The sequence below is a fragment of the Spea bombifrons genome, chromosome 2, assembly GCF_027358695.1.
Source record: "Spea bombifrons isolate aSpeBom1 chromosome 2, aSpeBom1.2.pri, whole genome shotgun sequence".
In the NCBI taxonomy this organism is placed as follows: Eukaryota; Metazoa; Chordata; class Amphibia; order Anura; family Pelobatidae; genus Spea; species Spea bombifrons.
The window spans coordinates 112,403,209-112,422,041 of NC_071088.1; the positions used below are offsets into that span (position 1 = coordinate 112,403,209).

At 42.6% G+C, this 18,833-nt stretch overlaps 2 protein-coding genes and 3 non-coding genes across 5 annotated transcripts in view; all 5 read right to left on the reverse strand.

Annotated features, from left to right (window-relative positions):
- BAZ2A (bromodomain adjacent to zinc finger domain 2A) overlaps window positions 1-4,385 on the reverse strand; it is a 39,662-nt gene extending 35,277 nt beyond the window's left edge. The window contains exon 1 of the mRNA XM_053455684.1: window positions 4,283-4,385. The gene's annotated coding sequence lies outside the window, so the exon portion shown is untranslated. The remainder of the gene's footprint in view (window positions 1-4,282) is intronic.
- A 6,410-nt stretch (window positions 4,386-10,795) lies between these two features.
- On the reverse strand, window positions 10,796-15,505 carry ATP5F1B (ATP synthase F1 subunit beta). Its single transcript, XM_053455685.1, has 10 exons — window positions 15,345-15,505; window positions 14,236-14,418; window positions 13,843-14,017; window positions 13,386-13,507; window positions 13,019-13,203; window positions 12,471-12,629; window positions 12,247-12,369; window positions 11,739-11,951; window positions 11,460-11,661; window positions 10,796-11,023 (listed from the first exon to the last, which is right to left on the reverse strand). Exons 1-10 carry the CDS (start codon window positions 15,460-15,462, stop codon window positions 10,926-10,928), a joined length of 1,578 nt encoding a protein of 525 aa, XP_053311660.1. The 5' UTR covers window positions 15,463-15,505; the 3' UTR covers window positions 10,796-10,925.
- On the reverse strand, window positions 12,848-12,919 carry LOC128476030 (small nucleolar RNA SNORD59). Its single transcript, XR_008347058.1, has one exon. It is a non-coding gene; the product is annotated as a small nucleolar RNA SNORD59 (small nucleolar RNA).
- Window positions 13,269-13,343, reverse strand: LOC128476031 (small nucleolar RNA SNORD59). Its single transcript, XR_008347059.1, has one exon. It is a non-coding gene; the product is annotated as a small nucleolar RNA SNORD59 (small nucleolar RNA).
- On the reverse strand, window positions 14,083-14,155 carry LOC128476029 (small nucleolar RNA SNORD59). The gene has a single exon (XR_008347057.1). It is a non-coding gene; the product is annotated as a small nucleolar RNA SNORD59 (small nucleolar RNA).
- Window positions 15,506-18,833: the final 3,328 nt, after the last annotated feature.

Consider the following 18,833-nt stretch of genomic DNA (forward strand, 5'->3'; position numbering starts at 1 on the left):
TAGGAGTGTGATTACAGCCTCCCTATGCCATGCTATCCCTCCCATGCCATGCTATCCCCCACAAACACACACACACATTTACAAACATTCATTCACTCATTCATATATTCATACTTATTCATTCCCTTAATCATGCATACTTGCTATATATATAAGTGGTGTGAAAAGGAGTGTGTGTTTGAATAAATGTGTGGATGTGTGTGTTAGTGAGTAGCATGAGTAAGTGTATGTTTAAGCATGAGTTTGTGTGTTAGCATGTGTAAATTTGTGTAAGTGTGTTTACTTATGTTTGCCAGGGTGTATGTTGCAAGGGGCAAAGAAGACACAGACAAGCATTTTGGGGGCAACAATGGCACAAGAAGAGTGTTTATGATGGCACTGATTAGCTGCTTGGAGGCTAAGGTGGCACTGTTGTTCTTTGGGGCAACAGGGCAATTTTAGCACCAGGGCCCTGTGGTTTCTAGTTGCGCCCCTAGACCCAAAAGCAAGGGTCTGTTTATACAGACATTCGTATAACGCTTCTTTTTGATGAGGGGTGGCTTCTTATGTTGTGCTCAGCACTGAAGCCATACTCACTGAAGGACCAGAAGGATGTTTCTTAAAGGAGATAGAAAAGTAATAAGACGAGGAGACTAAGACAGGTGAATAAAAGTTGGAGGAAGAAAAAGAGGAGCTGCAGGAGAGGAGAAAGAGACACGAGAAAGGGAAAGAAACATTGTGAAAGTTAGACAACATGAAGCATGTGTGTGATGGCTCTCTGACGGTGCCATACAATAACCCCCATCATTGATGGGAGTTATTAGTAGACTTGTGCATTTGTATTCGGGCGAACACGAAGGATGCGTTTTCGTTGTTCAGCCCGAATACCGAAGAAATGAACATGGCGGCAGCAAAACGTACATGAAGATGAAGACACACAACACAAAGAATCTTCATGTTCGTCTTCGTTAGTATCTCCTAACTTATCTCCCTGGTCCCTTTCCCTTCTAGCCTACCTTAACCCCTGCAATGCCACATAGAAAACGAGAGTGGGAATCCTTAGGATCGTGCAAGGAGTTAAAGGGTCAGTGTGAGTGCCTCTATTGGTCGCCTGCAGGGGCCTCCTCTGGCATCAACCAATTGGTTGATGCTAGAGGAGGCCCCTGATGGAGACCAATAGAATCGCTCTTATGAACCTTTAACTCCTGTTCCCTCCCCAGGCCAAGTTTCGGCATCAGGAGTTAAAGGTCGGTGCGAGCGACTATTGGTCGCTGGCAGGAAGCTCCTCTGACATCAACCAATGACGGGCAGCTGCCCTTTATTGGTTGTTATTTTTTTTGCTACTACAAATACTGAAAAAATAGATATGCGGGGGTGTAACCAAAAACCAGAAAGAGGTGCAGTCATGATGGGGTGTGGTTAAGGGAGGGGCATCACAACAGGGGGCCATGACTTTTTGTTGCCTGTGGCCCTTGATGGTCTCAGTCCGCCCCTGGTTGGACCACAGAAGAGGAGGGCATCTTATGCAGAAGAGCTGTGAGGTCAGGATAAGTGCTTTTTTCCCATTTGGAGGAATGCATACTAAAAAAAACACCTAGTACTTTAACACTTTAACATGCATTTTTCTTTACCTGTCCTGGGTTCAAGGAAACATTCTGGCGTATAATCTGCTATATAACCTAATATAAACCGAGCAGAGACAGTTCTTTCAATAGAGGCCAACATTCAAAGATGTCTCATCCCTGTAAACAGATGCACACTACAGCTTAACAGGGGAGCAAACTATAGAGTTGCAGCCATGTTCACTTTAGCAAATACCATAAGGATTTTCAGTGATTAGGTCCTTCAGATGTATGCCAGTAAAAAGTTTCTCCTCAACACTAATTTTGAAAGACAGAATGGAGACCTCTACTACTGTTCATCCAAAGCCATGGTCAATGCATTGTACATACCCACTTGGCAACATTTCTTAATTACTAGTTTTAGATAAGCTCTATTATTTTAGCCCAATATACTAGATAAAAGTCTATACATGAGCTGCTTGATTAACATTGCCAACAAGAATGAACTCATTGTGGTGTTAAAGCAGGGAAAGTACCGCAAGATTCTTTTCCGTTTTAGAACAAAGTTAGTTTTTACATCATCACATTTAGTATATATAAGTGTTCTAGTTGTTACGACTACTTCTGTAGCCAATCTACTAGGCAACCACACCGTCTACTTATCATACTGCATTGTGGCGATGAACCCAATAATACCTCAGTCTTAATCACCCAGCAGGACCCTCTGACTCATGACTGTCTATGAAGGAGGAACTTTATTAAATATACATGATATTCTCCTTTCCTCCTCTTTTTACCGTTCTCGTCTCTATTATTCCTCTTCTGTGCGTTCTTAAAACCAAGTATTTGACCGCATGTCTGTTACTTTTTTGGACTATTATTGCGATATGTCACAAACGTGCCATGTTTCGGGTTGTGTACTCGTATTCTCACAGTTGTATTATTGCAATGTCACTGTATTTTATTTGACTTATCAAATATTCCTTGTAAAATTCCAAAAACTACAAGTGACAAAAAAACCCATACAGGATATCATTAGCACTGCCATAAACTGTCAGCTCGGTGTGGTGTTAAATATAACAATTATCTAGAGTAGTGACCTAAAGGTCTGCAGATAAATGAAGCTTATTGAAAGAAAATGAAATTACACTTTTTTTTTATTACTGAATTTTACTAAATTGCCATATACAGCACTGTAAGCAAGATGAGAATAAGAAGAAACCAGCCAAACATCATCTGCAATGGACAACTCCCATCCTTCTCATCCACCCCAATGCAATTACGAAGACTTCTGCACACTTTCAAACCAATTTCAATGAATGTTACCCCATATGAAAGACAACCTCCTGCACACTACAGCTGTTGGCACAACTCCCATCATGCTCAGCCAACAAAAGGCTATTTGATCGTTCCATGGCAGCTGGAATGCAGGAGGTTGCAATTATCAATGCTGTTATTTTACAGAACATCTGGCCTCCTGGCAGGCAAGTGACACCCTACCTTTCTCTGATGCAAGGTGCATCATAACAGATGGGACACATGCTGAGACCGAACACAAGCTTCATTCCTACCCACTCCCCGCTAACCTCCTACACAACCCTCCATCACGCACACGCGCGGGGCTTCTTCCAGTACCCCCGCCTCTTACCTTCCCCCTGCAAAGCTCACAAGCTCAGACAAAAACTAAAATTGTCTGAATTCATTCATTCATTCACAAGCAGACAGCCTTTGGGGGTTTTTTTTCTCTCTCCTTTCTTTAAAGCGATCGTCATAACCCACCCACCCAGCCAGATCTCAGACTCCATGGGCTCTGGCCCATCCTACACCCTTGAGAACCCAGCAGCCAAATCACTTCCTAATGCAGGAAGCTACGACGTATTATTACTAGTATTATTACTATATACAGTAATCGGTCGGGATCGTTCCGCGAAATATGACGAAACAACGCAGCGGTTGAACTCCGGAAAACTTGTCAATCTCATCACTCTAAGGCACACAGGACTTTGCCAGATAGCTGAAGATACAGGACACGGGGTACCGAAAGGGCCAGCATTAGGCCCTCTGTAGGACAATAATAAAGTGGCCTAGTGATTTCAAGAGTAAGTTTAAACCCTGTCCTTTCCTTACACATGAGGCGTCTCGTCTTGGGCAGAAGACAAATCCTTAAAGAATCCCGACCACCAGTAACTATTCCGAGACCCCCTTCTTTATTTACTAATATACACATTTCCAATGTCAAGTGAACTCAAGCGAAATATTAAAGCGTTCGCAATGTAACCCCTTCGCTTCCTATGGCGTTATGTAGCATGCCCGGTATCTATGGAGTCATATTTTGGGGTAACTAAAATAATAAATGGCTTCAGTGGCGAAGTGATTTGAAATGTGGGTAGTCCTAAGAGGGGACGTCAAGTTCTGGGCATAGGAAGGGCTGATGGTAACTCCTGCAGTGTGATATAACGGGGTGCTTGGCTATGATTCCCCGGCGCTTTCTAGCTGTGCCCGGGGGCGTTTAAATTGGAGGAGACATGTTCAGCAGTAGCGAGCATCACAGAGATGGATTTAGGAAATGCTAAAGTGTGAGCAGAGGCCTCTGAGACCCAGCAGACACCGGCCTCTGTCGGCAGCTGCAGGAAGCGGAACGAGGTCTGGTTCCAAAGTGTTGTTCGGAGGGTGAGGAAGGGGTCAGGCGGGAGTTTAGGAGGACTGAGGTCACAGAGGTGCCTGCGGGGCAGGTCACTCACCTGGATATCCTGTCTCGGAGAAGAAGTACGATGAAGAGTGAGGAGGGGGTGTATCCCGCTCGCTCCCTCCCTCTCTCTGTCTCTCCCTCTCTCTCCGGGTGTGTGTCTCGGTGGAAGCAGGTGGCTGTTATTGCTTAGCTGCTGATGTCACTGTGTTCACAGCCCGTCATTTCCATCCAGCAGTTAGATTAACATGAATTATTTAAAGATGCAGGATCCATTTTCATGATTGGAGAGAGGAGAAACAGAGCTTTATTCAAACACAGACATGAGGCCCGTCCCTTATCCTAGTATGGGTTTTCACAGAATCGCACTGTAGGTCCCAAATACACTATATGGACAAAAGTATTGGGACACCCTACCATTATACCAACAGGGACTTCTATGACATCGCATTCTATATACAGACATTAATATGTAGTTCGTCCCCCTTTTGCAGCTATACCAGCTTATATTGTCCTGGGAAGAATTTTCACAAGGAATCGGAGTGTTTCTGTGGGAATTTTTGCCCATTCATCCAGTAGATAATTTGAAGGTCTGCCTCGCAATCTCCATTCTAATTCATCCCGAAAGTGTTAGATGAGGATGCGGTCGGTGCTCTGTTCGGCCGGTCAAGGTCTTCCACGCCAAACTCATCCAACCATGTATTTATGAACCTTGCTTTGTGTTCTGGGGCACAGGCATGCTGGAATAGAAAAGAGCCTTCCACAAACTCTTCCCACAAAGTTCTAAGGATTGCAAATGTCTTGGTATGCTGAAGGGGACACAGAACCATTCCAAAATCTTGCCGAAAGCCTTCCCAGAAGAGTGAAGCTGTTATAGCTGCAAAGGACCAACTACATATTAATGTCTATGTATTCAGAATGCGATGCCATAAAAGTCCCTGTTGGTGTCATGGTCAGGCTTCCCAACACTTTTCTTGATAAAGTGTGCCTACCAAGTGGTCCTTCATTGGGAGCCTGATAAAGTGTGCCTACCAAGTGGTCCTTCATTAGGACCCTGATAACTCTTTCCTCCCCAGGCCCATCTTTTATGTGTCCTATCCAAGGATTTGTTACATGTTGGATAACTGAGAAACAATTCAGGTAATTGGAGCTCTCCACCCATAACAGTAGAAAAGTATTAAAACTTTAATAACAAGTGGTGAGCTTTGATATTGTTTCTAAACACATGTTGAAAACAAAATAATATTTTCATTTAAATGTATTTAAGGCACAATGCAAAAGCAAGGCTTGCAAAATTAAACCATAACAGGTACTGAAATTGGTGCTTGGCTTCTATTTTTATAGCCCTTGTTTACTTAACTACACGCCTAAAACGAACTTGCATATATTGTACTATATTATACTTAAAATGCATCAAGCATCATGAAGCCACCGTGGAATATGAAGAAGCTGGGTTCAAGGGGTAGACCACAAGAAACCCTGAGGCATGAGGTCAATGAGAGACAGCTGTGCCTTTCTCTTATCAACGATTAACATTGACGTGTTACTACAATGCAATCCTCAAAAACAATTTTGGAAAAAAACCCAAATCATTTTTGCAGGCATCTAGTTCACTACAGCTTCCTTAGTATAGCTTGAATTCTGAAAAGTACCTAGGAAGGAAAAATCATATAGTTCATGAAAAATATGAAATGTAATAATCATTTTGTGTCTCTATGATACCAGATTATAACTCCATATGGCACTAGGCAAGGCAAAAAATCGGCCCACCCTACACTTCTGTTTCTTTTTAGCAGCTTACAGGAGATCGGGTTCCTAATGCACGCAGCAGTAACCCCTGGGCAGAATTTAATCTTTATATAGTGTGTCGGTTTGGCTTGGTCCCCCAAATTCACTGGGGACTACACAGTCCCTTATGTATGAGCCAGTTCTGCATGATACCCGTTCTTCCATGCCTCAGTTCATTTCCATATTCCTCCATCACAAATTTCCACCTGATCATTTAATCTTGCTCTAAAATTGTGACTTAATGTAATCAACCCTTATTATTAACCTTCCATTCCTTCTCAGTTATGCTCCATAATCAACACTCCAACAGTGCCCTAGTCACCCCATGTTTTCTATATAAAAGTCTAGGACCAGCCCTGTGTGTGTGTTTCAGTTATTCGTTTTCAGGCCCTAACAACTGTAGTGAAAGGGTTAATAGCACTCCCTTGTTTAATTGCTAGGACTGCCCAATTTCTTCAGTGTAGGAGAAAGATGAATCAAAGCGTGTGATTGGACAGAGCTCTTCACGTGATGTCAGCTGCTCATTGTCTTTAGAAGTGTGGTGGTGATGAGCTGAGGAAGTCCGCTGCAGGTCCCAGCGGACCTAAAAGCAGCTCTGGCGGGGTGTGACGCTTCCAGTCATTAACTCTGTGCTGCTGGAATACTCAATGCCATGTTCGTCTTGGGTTGTAGACAGTGAAATCACATGAAAGCTCGTTTTGACAGTTCCTGTTATACCCGTTAAAGGCATACCCGGGAACTCTCTGGGTTTTACCTTGGGTCTTACGGTTTTTCCTTCAATCTCAGGGTCAGAGGGCAAAATCTCAGGGTCACACAGTCCTAAGCTGACTCATTCATACTTCATATTGATCTGATGATATACAGGACTCCTAATTAGTATTTTTGCTTTTGGTAAGGCATGGTTGATATTCCTGTTATTAGAGTGGTTTGAACACATTCAATGGGTCGCCACATAGAATCTGCACGATGAGCCATTAAAAGGTCAATATTTAACGAGGCTCAGGGTCAGCTCATTTAGGATTTTTTAGGTGTTACTATAAGGTAGTGGACTATGACCGATGAAGGGTTGTGTGCACCTTTGTGCAGTTGCTCAATACAGAGCATGGCATGTGATGTCACCTTGTGGGCAGACACATTGGGGGTGCCCCGCTGATGGTGCTGCCCTTTGTGAACACTCTCTTTCCTTTTGGGAAAAAATAAAACATTGTGCTCTAGACACATATCTTTTCTGCACAGTGGGAATTCTGGAGAAATCTGAGCCGGGGAACCTTGCGCACACATCCCTGCAGACACGGTGAGGACCATCCTACCAAAGGAGGAAAAAACATTTTAGCTGATTACCAGTAATATTTGGTACAATGTACCAGCAGCAGAAGGCATTCTCAAACAGATCACCGTCCCTAATAAGGGAGTTGGGCTACTGGATTCAGCCACACAGCTGGAATCTGTGGCAGTGAAGAATTGATAATGTTGGTTTTCTGGCTTTTCTCAGTACTGCTGGTGATCGGCTGCTACAGTTTACTTACTAAAGACAGTAATCTGGCAAAATTGAAGAGCAATAAAGTGGTAACTGGTTTATTCTTTTTTGGCCTCCCACCTCACTATTCCTCCCCATCTTCTACCCTCTTTTTCCAGTATCCTTACAAATAAGCCACCTTCATTAAGCCACCTATTCAGTCTCTCTCTTTCTACTGGCATGCTCCCACTCTCCATGAAACACAATAGCACCTCTTTGGCACCTATTTAGTCCAATTTTCCTGATGGAAAGATTCAGGATAGCAATATGCCTATCCCATGGATGTTTAAATTTCCTTACAGTATTAGCCTCTACCACATCTGATGGTTGGCGGTTCCTTTTATCTACCACCTTCTCAGTAAACTGAAAATATACAGTATATGGTTGTTGTTTTACTGGCGTCCACTAGATGGAGATGTTTTCTGCCCTGTGCACTCCATGTGCTCATCACAAACAAAAGATGCTATTGTTTTAAAATAGTGTAAAAGCCTTAGGAAACCTGACCAGACACCAGCAGGCTGGAAACAGCAGCTGATGTTAATATCTTGTAATCTTTCATGTAAGATGGTATAGTTTGCATCACATCCTAATGATAAAACAAGTATGTTTATGGCACTTTGTTTCCTATTGGGAAGATTTGGTAACCCAAATGATTTCAGCTGAGGTAACCCTTTATCTTCCTTTACTACTCTCCATAGCAGCAAAGAAAAAAACAACATACAGCAATGCAATAGTTAAGAAGTTTTGTCAGTTATAGAACGTTCAATTAACCAATGATATCACAACAGATAATATATAATATAAAAACGTCCATAATCCTCTTTCTTCTGCTGGTCCAAGAGGTCACCATCCGGAAAAAGTGGTACTCTTCAGCCTCGTCCCCCAAGATGATGTAACAAAGGTCTTTAACCCTGCGAAAATAGAGAAACAGAACGAGGGAGGGTTAGTAAATGGACCTAAAACATCCAGGACTTTGTCCTGGCAATTTTTAAGAGAACGGTCAATACCCTTCCTGGGATCTTTACCCGTCCTGTATAAATATTGTATTATGGGAGGATCGATAATGGGGGTGTTTGCGACCTTTTCACTTAAAGATGGTCTGGGGCATTCAGCCCGTAATTTATTTCTTGTAGTTCTTTCTATGGGCTTACGAATCCATGTCTTAATATATTTTTCAATTTGAGGCATAGGTTTCCAAGCAGATGATCAGGGATGTCTGAGTCCATCTAGATCAAACATATGGGACCCTGAATCATCATGAAGGGTAGCATCCCCTTCAGCAACTTCCCTTTCAGAGGGGTCTTGGTTAGAAGAAGATTCCTCAGAAGGATGAATCAGAATTATCTATCTCACATAAAAAGGATTAATCTGAATCAGAAGAATCAGCATAAGAATCAGGCATCATTCTAGCTTGCTTGGTTTGAATTATATCTTCCTCATAAGAGGGTCTCGTGTGTGGTTTTGAAACACACTGATCAATACTGCTCAATGGTTGGAGCGCGTCAAATGGATCCTGGTCCTGTGTTCTAAATGATCTCAGCCTAACAGACTCTGTACCAGGGGCTGCAGGACCGCACAATGTCGCTTTTGTTTAACATTGTCCCCCGATGAAAGGAATGTCTGAGGAAGCTTGGGGGTAAGGGGGTAATATTCCTTGCCCTGGGGATGTCAGAACTTGTTAGAGCCATAGATATGGATTTGGCAATAGTATCAGACATGGCCAACATAGCTGATTGAAAGGCTTTGGACATAGTTTTCATAAAGGCCTTAAATTGTGGGCCAGAAAAACGAACCTCATTCTCCCTATAAGAGAGATAGGACAAGCAGTCATAATTTGAATTGGATCACCACACACATCAGGAAGACATAGTAAAGCAATATGGCGCCCACAAACAGCAAGAAAACGAGCAATAAAAAGGTACCCAGAAAAGAAACTCCAAACCAATATAAAGCAATAGCCAGACAAAAAGAAAATGAAAGTAAAACTGAAAACAAAGAATGCAAAAACGGCACCTAAATACAGGTAAATATGAACAAGCAAACAAAAAAACACGAGCATTACAATATACAATGATACACAGCACTTTGAGGGAGTAGCAAAGAAAGGATTATGGATGTCTGGAGGGGGGGGGGGCTTTATATATTATCATTGGTTAATTGAACATTCCATAAACTGACAAAACTTAATTACATTGCTGTATTTTTCTTGTTTGTTGCTATGGGGAGTAGTAAAGGAAGATAATGCATAATATGAAGCCTCCTGTCTTGTGCCAAGATCTGGATTTTTACTGCGTATTAAGCAGTTGTTTAATTTCACATGTGGGCATATATACATACGGTGAAAGCTCAAACTGCATGCATTCGGCACCAGAGATAAAAAGAGAGATGAATAGCTGTAAAGCCTTGCAGGAATTCTTCCCTAGTGGGCGAATATTTATATTTCTGCCATTCAAAAGGCGTCGTTAATCAGCTAAGCATTCTTGGGAAATGTAAAGCTTTTTGACCCATCTCCGGGTTACAGGCCAGAGCAGACTCATTCATACTCTACATTAATCGGAGGACATCTAAGACTCCAAATTAGTGTTTCCTAATGGTATGTCATGGTTTATACTCGTGTTTGAATGGACATTACAAGTGAATTAAAAAAAAAAAAAAGGTTTTTTTGGACATACTTGCTAGAACTCATGGTCAGATCGTTACACCACTTTTTGTTAAATTCATGTGAATTGACATTAACCACCTCTGGACTTTGGGTTTTCTAAATAGCCCGTTTCCATTACTCACTACTACAATAAGAAAAACACCTCTACAGAAGTAAACTGTCAAAAGGTTAAGAACTCCTTTGTTTGCAAGTCTCAAGGTTGGTCTTTAAAATTTAATTTCTTGCAGGGCTCTCCCAGGTTCTAATGGTTTATTTACCCCATATGTAACATAAGGATTACGCTAATGCCTTGTAGTTCAAAATGTGTTCAGCACTGCACTTAAGATGCATTACTCTGGGATATCAAAAACATCAGACTAGGAATGCTGAAGGTTTGTAAGTATGCTCTATACCATTCCCTTCTAGCTGGTATCACAGAAACATAACATACAATATTTATGTTTGTGCACAATGTATATATTGTTGGTGCATGAATTCATAAGACACTATCTTCATAGGACCACTTATGAAGATGCCTCACTGTAGTAACAGTAAATACATAGTCTATTGCCGCAATCATGCAACACTACACCAAGGACAAAATGACTACACAGGAGCACAGGTGTGGGTCTTTTTACAGAGATGTTTTATTGGAAATTTTAAATACTTTGCCAACACGGATCCAATACAGAAACAGGCTTAAAGTTACTGTGACGATGAAGGTGTTTGAGTGCTTTAACAGGGTATTGAGTCTTAAGAGTGCTCTTCTGCAAGTTTCTCAGCCTTTGTTACAGCTTCTTCAATAGGTCCAACCATGTAGAAAGCCTGCTCTGGGAGGTGATCGAACTCTCCTGTAACAGTCAAGCAAATTGGAAAGTTAGTCATGCAGAAGTGCCAGCTAAAATTTCAGCTACATACAAAGTACATTTAGACCAAAAGAACCAGCTTAAAAAGCTCAACTGACACCCACAATTTTGCCTAAAGCTGAATAAAAGGGACCACTCATGATGGCATTCAGAAAACACCAGGGAGCACAAGTGGGAACATTTTAGAACTTAATCTTTGTTTAAAAGCAACTCCTTGTCTTATGTTTTCTAACATATGGCTGAATTGCTAAGGCAAGTTAGATGGGGAATATCCACAATAGGCACCATCAGCATGCCTAATCATGCACACTGGTGATACCACCGCAAGGCCATTAAAATTAGGACGTTTATGGTCCAAATACAAGTTTATCACTAACCAAGTTATAGTAATGTAAGTACACATAATGACATGATGTTTTACCTTGAAGGATCTGCTGGAATCCCTTGATGGTATCTTTCAGTGGGACTAGTTTACCCAAGTGCCCTGTGAAGACTTCAGCAACCTGGAATGGCTGAGAGAGGAAACGCTGGATCTTCCTAGCGCGGGCCACAGTCAGTTTGTCTTCTTCAGACAATTCATCCATACCCAAGATGGCAATAATATCTTGCAAAGATTTATAATCCTGTAAATATAAAATAGATACCATTACAGCTTTTGTAAGCTTTGATTTACCTACATACTTAAATCATAGCTACCCACCTGCAGAATTTTCTGTACTCCACGAGCCACATCATAATGCTCCTGACCAACAATGTTGGGATCCATGATACGGGAGGTAGAATCCAGGGGATCTACAGCAGGATAGATACCCAACTCTGCAATAGCACGAGACAGGACAGTAGTTGCATCCAAGTGAGCAAAGGTGGTGGCAGGAGCAGGGTCAGTCAAATCATCAGCAGGCACATAGATAGCCTATTTGAGAAGGAAAAATGTTGTATATGTTATATATATATATAAAAAAACACTTAACAGCAGAAAACCATGTATAAATTCCACTTGTTGCCTTCACAGAAAGTAAATTGCTTCAGTGAATTCAGAACAAGAGCCAGATTAATGCATCATTGCAGGCAGAGGGCAACCAGTTTTGACCTACCGCTACAATAGTTGCAGTTCAGGTTTAACAAAAATCAGAAGCACCCAATAGAGGACCAAAAAATTACAGGTTAATTCAAATGGGTTTTAAGAGACATTTGTCCCCAATACACACCTGCACAGATGTAATAGACCCCTTCTTGGTGGTAGTGATTCTCTCCTGCATGGTACCCATATCAGTAGCCAGAGTTGGTTGGTAACCGACAGCTGATGGTATACGCCCAAGCAAGGCAGACACCTATAAAGAAATCAGAAGGCTTTAGCTTTTAGTTTTCATTTTTAGATAGTTAGATTCAGCATAGTTCTGTGTTAACAATCCAGGACTTTGTTGGAATATACCTCTGATCCAGCCTGGGTGAACCTGAAGATGTTGTCAATGAAAAGCAGCACATCTTGTCCCTCCTGGTCTCTGAAGTACTCAGCAACAGTTAGTCCAGTCAAAGCTACACGAGCCCTGGCACCAGGTGGTTCATTCATCTGTCCATACACCAATGCTACCTAAAACACAGAATAAAGGCTTATTCATGAGTTCCACAGCAAATGTTTTTACAAGGCATGCAATAAGTACCATTTGACACCAGGGAATTCTACCTCTAGTAGAGTTACATAGAATTCTGTTTGGGGGGGGGTCACCTTGCAGCTTTTTGTAACCCATTGCTGGCATTACCTGGTGACAATATAAACAAAGATGCATAGCTACAAAGTTACAATCATTGCCTTGTCAGAGTCAATAAAATCGCTTCAGCAGATTCAGAAGAACGAAAGTCAGAGTCACTCATCACTGAAGGCAAAAGGAATCAAAAGCAGTTTTGCTAAAAAAAATTTTAACTGAAATAAATATTTTCTACACAACTTAAGTCTATAGATAGTCACAATTAAGCATGTACCTTTGAAGTGGTGTCCTTCAGGTTGATGACACCAGACTCAATCATTTCATGGTACAAGTCATTGCCTTCACGGGTACGCTCTCCTACACCAGCAAACACTGAGTAACCACCGTGGGCTTTGGCTACATTGTTAATAAGTTCCATAATCAGTACAGTTTTACCAACACCAGCTCCACCAAAGAGTCCTGTAATAAATAGTGAGATGTTAAGATTCAGTGTATCACATGACAACTCCTACCAAAATGTAATTTCCTCGTCAGATTAAGAGTTGCTTCAGATAACTCAGAAGAACGAAAGTCATAAATCATGAATCATCACTGGTGGAAACAGTCACACATATCAGCAAACAAAAACACAAAACTCATACCGATTTTTCCTCCTTTAGCATATGGGGCCAACAGATCCACCACTTTGATGCCAGTAACCAGAATCTCCTGCTCAACACTCATTTCCACAAACTCTGGAGCTTCGGCATGGATTGCAGCAAATCTAAATGGATAAGATTCATTTTCTCAGAAAAGAGTCGCTTTATTAGCCGCGTTTCAAACATGTTGAATTATTTGTAAATTTAAACAAAAACGTAATCCATTGTCTGTAAAGCGATAGTTAGAAGCCCTAAAGACCGTTGCTAGACAGTTCACAGCAACCCTAAAGATCTTACAAGTCCAAAACATAGAAATCTGTTTTAAGATTGAAAAGGCTATATAGAGATACATACACCCAGCCACATAGCCTATGCACCATTACAATGTGCGGACCAGTGAAGTTTTGGGTGTATTCACTGGAGAGAAGAAAAAAAAAAAAAAAAAAAAAACCCCACTTACTGCTTTGTTGTAATAGGGCCTCTTTCATCAATGGGTTCACCAATGACATTCATAATTCTTCCCAGGGTCTCAGGGCCAACAGGAATTCTGATTGGTGTGCCAGCATCAAGGACTTTCTGTCCTCTTACCAAGCCCTCAGTACCATCCATAGCAATGGTACGGACTGTGCTCTCACCTGTGCGAAAAGGAATTTGTTAAAAAGGCAAGAGCAATCATATTGTTTTAATAGCTTCAACATGTCTTTCTCAGATAAGCTTGGTGGCTTCAGAATACTCAGAAGAACGAAAGTCATGACTTGACATCATCAAAGAAGAACATAAGCAGCTCCAATATAGAATCTTACCATTGCTGCATTTAAAAATAGTAATTTCATAAAGTTAAACTAGAACTTACCCAAATGCTGAGCAACTTCCAGTACCAGCCTGGTGTCCCTGCCCTGAACCTCCAGAGCATTCAGGATGGGTGGTAAACCTTCATCGAACTGGACATCCACAACAGCACCAATAACTGCCACTATGCGCCCTGTGGCAACGCCAGGCTTGGCAGCTGCTGCTGTCTGTGCTGCATAGTCTCTTCCTAAAAAAAATGGAGAGTGAGCAAAGATTTAACCACATCCTTACCGTGTAGCCGAGTATACTTGACATTATGTGGTAGGACTGTGCTATGATATCTGCACTATTTCAGTAGAAACAAAGGTCAGAAGGCCTATTTGACCCTTTACTGTTCTACTATACACTGGCACTTCAACACATCATGAATCTATTTATACTGATGTTTTTGCAAATGAGGGATAAGTAGTTTTAAGTCAGTCAAGACCATACATTAAAGAAAAAAGGTTGTGCTAGAACATCCATCAAAACAAGATTTAAATATTTCATGCGGATGACTTTCTGCAAGACTGTTCAATCAGACAAATGGTTCAGGGCAGACAAGAGCAAAGGTGAAGTAATCATAGATTAGAACAAAAAGTGGTATTCTAAGTAATAGCATAAGAGCAAGTAAGCCATCATAAGACTATAAGGAGGAGTTTATATGCATTTCCCATAGTTTTGCCACCACATGGAGATGTTCAAGTTCATGTCACTTGGTTGCCACAGTTCTCAATGTCAAAGGCCGCGCAGCAGAGACTCATGATCCTCCATTACTGAAGAATGAATGCGCCAGGTGAAGCCGGCACACATGAGATCTGCCAGTAACTTCCGCTCTCCTTAAGCATGGCGTGATCGGTACAGCGCAAGGCCTGCAAGTTAAAAGGGCGCTAGACTCGGGACAGCGCAGGCCGGCGCCACTACTACCCAGAGCACAAGATCGGTCGTGAAACCAAATACAGACCAAGGGGACAATACGTTAATAAAAGACAGGCTCCCTGTGACTGGCTAGGCCGAGTATACGCTGCAGGAGTTGCCTGACGTGCACAACAACCGTAGAGGCCTAGCCGCCATTCAATGACACTGATAGGTCACAGCCTTTCACACAGCCCCACCCGCCGCCCGGTAACTTACGAGAGTGTAATGCGGCTGGAGAACTCCTAAGCAGGTTCTGGCCCAGTTGAACGGGGCTGGAAGCTGGTTTCAGAGCCCGTAAAGCCCCAGCGGAGCAGCGTCCCACAGCTCCTAACATGGCGACGGAGTGAGGCAGAGACTAGCAGCAGAGAAGAAGCACTCAGAAGCTGCAGCTCCGGGGGCGGGTACAAGAAGGCACCAGCGTGTGCGTCACAAGGCGGGATCTTATTTTCGAGTGGCACACATAAACGCCACACAAGTGCTTTCTCTATTCTGATAGGATAAGAAATCCGTTCTGACATTTGTACGTTTGGAGGGCGGAATGTGGCGGCAGTAATATGCTGGTCGTCAAAAAGAGGGCGGGGCTAAAAAAGCAGCTTGACCTGTGCGGTCATGTCCTTCAGTGTCTTTCAGGCGTGATGTGTGCCGGAAGTGCAAAGGGAGCTTATACTTTACAGCATTGTACTTCTATCCCGTTCTAATTTTCACAATACATGCCTGAATTTGATATAGACATAGAATATATATATATACACGTATATATATTGCACTTGATCTCGCAGTGATTTCATTTTCTATAGAATTCGCTATTTATTTGGATCTGCTCTCTCTATGCTTTCCTCTACATTCAAAATGCATATTCCAGTTTGCTGATTTTTTAGTGCTATCTTGAATATACTTTTTGTTGGAAATCTGTAGTTAACCCACCGTGCCAGCCACTCGTTAAGTCACATGTTTATGCCTGTTGACACTGTGACTTTACTCAATGTCACGGACATCCCTGTAGTGTTGTACTTACTTTAATGCATGTGATAGTTGAGAGGTCACTTACAGCCCCCCCCGCCAATGTGCATTTGCCCCCTGTGCAGGAGATGTGTTCCGACAAATGCATCTCCATGCACACGATCTACTCTCCTCCAATCAGCTTCAGTGGTGGCTTGGTCAATGCTGTTTGTGGGGATCAATAAATGGCAACAAATCAGTGATAGGCAAAGTGTCCATATAAAGACTCCAGTGTCCATGGCAAGGTTTGTGAGGGCCCATAGAACATGATTAAATTGCCCAACACAGACCCCAGTAAATGCCCACCATGAGCAATGTTGGTGCCTAACCCTGCATCAAATGTCAGAAAAAGGAGGCATTGCAACCTCTAGTTTAGGTAAGCGTTTTTACTTTAATATGTATAGTTTAGAGGGTATGTGAAGGAAAGTTTAATGTATCTGTTATCCCTGCCTGCAGACGTCTCCAAGCCAGTGCTAGAGCTGAGAGATAGTGAGAATATAGCATAAATGTCATTTGGCATGGGGGGGAGGGGTTACAGACCCCCCATGCATTTGCAAAACAGTCATCACATAAATGTAAAGGGTTCACACAGCTATTACAAGCATTAAATACATATCCTGACTGTAGTGTTCTTTAACCACTCATGACGGAAGACGTACAAGGTACGTCATCACAAAATGCCCCTAGAGGTTTGAAGCTTAACTCCAAGATCGCCGATTTACCAGTGATTGTGTCCCAGCTGTAATAGGCAGCATCAGGGTCAAAGCCCATGCTTTGTTTAAGTCCCCCACATAAGTTTGGGGACCAGCCCCAGCCCTCCCCTAATGCCAAATCACACCATGAAAGCAATCATGCCATGTTAACCCCTTCAATGCAGAAATTGTTTCTATGACTTAGGATTTATGGGGTTAACGTTTGTATCTTCAGTACCCACAAGCTAGTAAGATCCTGAAGTCAAACGTGCTACCAGGTCAGTCAGTTAAGACTCTGCTGCAGTTGAAACTGCTGCAGAGCAAAGCAAGAGTTGGTTGATACTTTAGGTCACCGATTATGGATCGGTCTCGGCAGGTAACTAGACGCCTCAGGGCCCGGGTGCGAGAATCTGTTAAGGGCCCCCCCACCCCCTCCACCCCGCCACCCCCTCACCCCGCCACCCCCTCACCCCCCCCAAAAAACATGATTTTTACCCAACAATTTTTTTTCAACAAATTCAACAAATTTAATTTACATATTGAATCATATCTGTAAAAAAATCAAAGAAAAAGGGGCGCATGTACAAAGGGCATAATCCAGGGGTGTTTTTTCTGCAGTGGGCCACTTCATCAGAATTGTATACGTGCGCGGGCCGCACTCATTTTTCACTGTGACAAAAAATATGGCCTTTAATAAAATATGCAGATTAAAATAAAGTAAAATGACACAAAACCTTTACTCTTCCTCTCACTGATTTCTGGGCCTAGAAAGTTTTGCGACTACAAATTCAGGATTCCCTAGATTTATTCTAGGGATGAACTAAAATGAAAATTCTGGACCAAAACATTCAGGGTTCACTTAGCCAAAACCGAAAATGACCCCCACCTTTAAAAATAATAATAAAAACTCACATTTTTAATAAAAGTAGGTAACACACAATTGGACAAAATTAGCAATATGACTTGGCATGATAGGAGTGTGATTGCTATCAGCAATCACACTCCTATCATACCCAGGCAACCAGTAAATGCTGGTACCTAGGCATGATGGGACTGTGCTCGCTGTGATTGCTGTTAGCAATCACACTCCTATCATGTCAAGTCAGCCAGTACATGCTGGTACAGGGTGGCTGTAAGTGATGTGCAGACCCCATACTGCTGGCAGCATCACTACACAAGGGGGGCAGCTAGCTAGGTTTCAGCATGTACTGGCTGACTTGGCATGATAGGAGTGTGATTGCTAACAGTAGTCACAGTCCCATCATGCCTAGGTTCCAGCACTTACACATCCATCCAGTAAATGCTGGAACCTAGGCATGATGGGACTGTGATTGCTGTTAGCAATCACACTCCTATCATGCCAAGTCAGCCAATACACGCTGGTACAGGGTGGCTGTAAGTGATGTGCAGACCCCATACTGCTGGCAGCCTCAATACACAAGGGGGGCAGCTAGTCATGTTTCAGCATGTACTGGCTGACTTGGCATGATAGGAGTGTGATTGCTAACAGCAATCACAGTCCCATCATGCCTAGGTTCCAGCACTTACACATCCATCCAGTAAATGCTGGAACCTAGGCATTATGGGACTGTGATTGCTGTTAGCAATCACACTCCTATCATGCCAAGTCAGCCAGTACATGCTGGTACAGGGTGGCTGTAAGTGCAGACCCCATACTGCTGGCAGCATCACTACACAAGGGGGGCAGCTAGCTAGGTTTCAGCATGTACTGGCTGACTTGGCATGATAGGAGTGTGATTGCTAACAGCAATCACAGTCCCATCATGCCTAGGTTCCAGCACTTACACATCCATGCTATCACACACACACACTCATTTATTCATATAATCATTCATTCACAGATTCATTCCCTCAATCACACACACTCATTCAAACAACCTCCCCACCCCCTTACCTGCACTGCAGCTCCTCGATGCCGCTCACAGACTTCAGCAGGGGGCGCGGCCTCCCTCTGCCTTCTCTGCTAAAGCACAGAGGAAGTAGGATGTCACGT

Coding starts and splice junctions, on each gene's coding strand:
- ATP5F1B (XM_053455685.1), bottom strand. CDS start 15,462: ATGTTAGGAGCTGTGGGACGCTGCTCCGCTGGGGCTTTACGGGCTCTG. Junction 14,018..14,235: donor GGAAGTTGCTCAGCATTTGG/GTAAGTTCTAGT, acceptor CTTTTCGCACAG/GTGAGAGCACAGTCCGTACC. Junction 12,370..12,470: donor TCACCCAGGCTGGATCAGAG/GTATATTCCAAC, acceptor ATTTCTTTATAG/GTGTCTGCCTTGCTTGGGCG.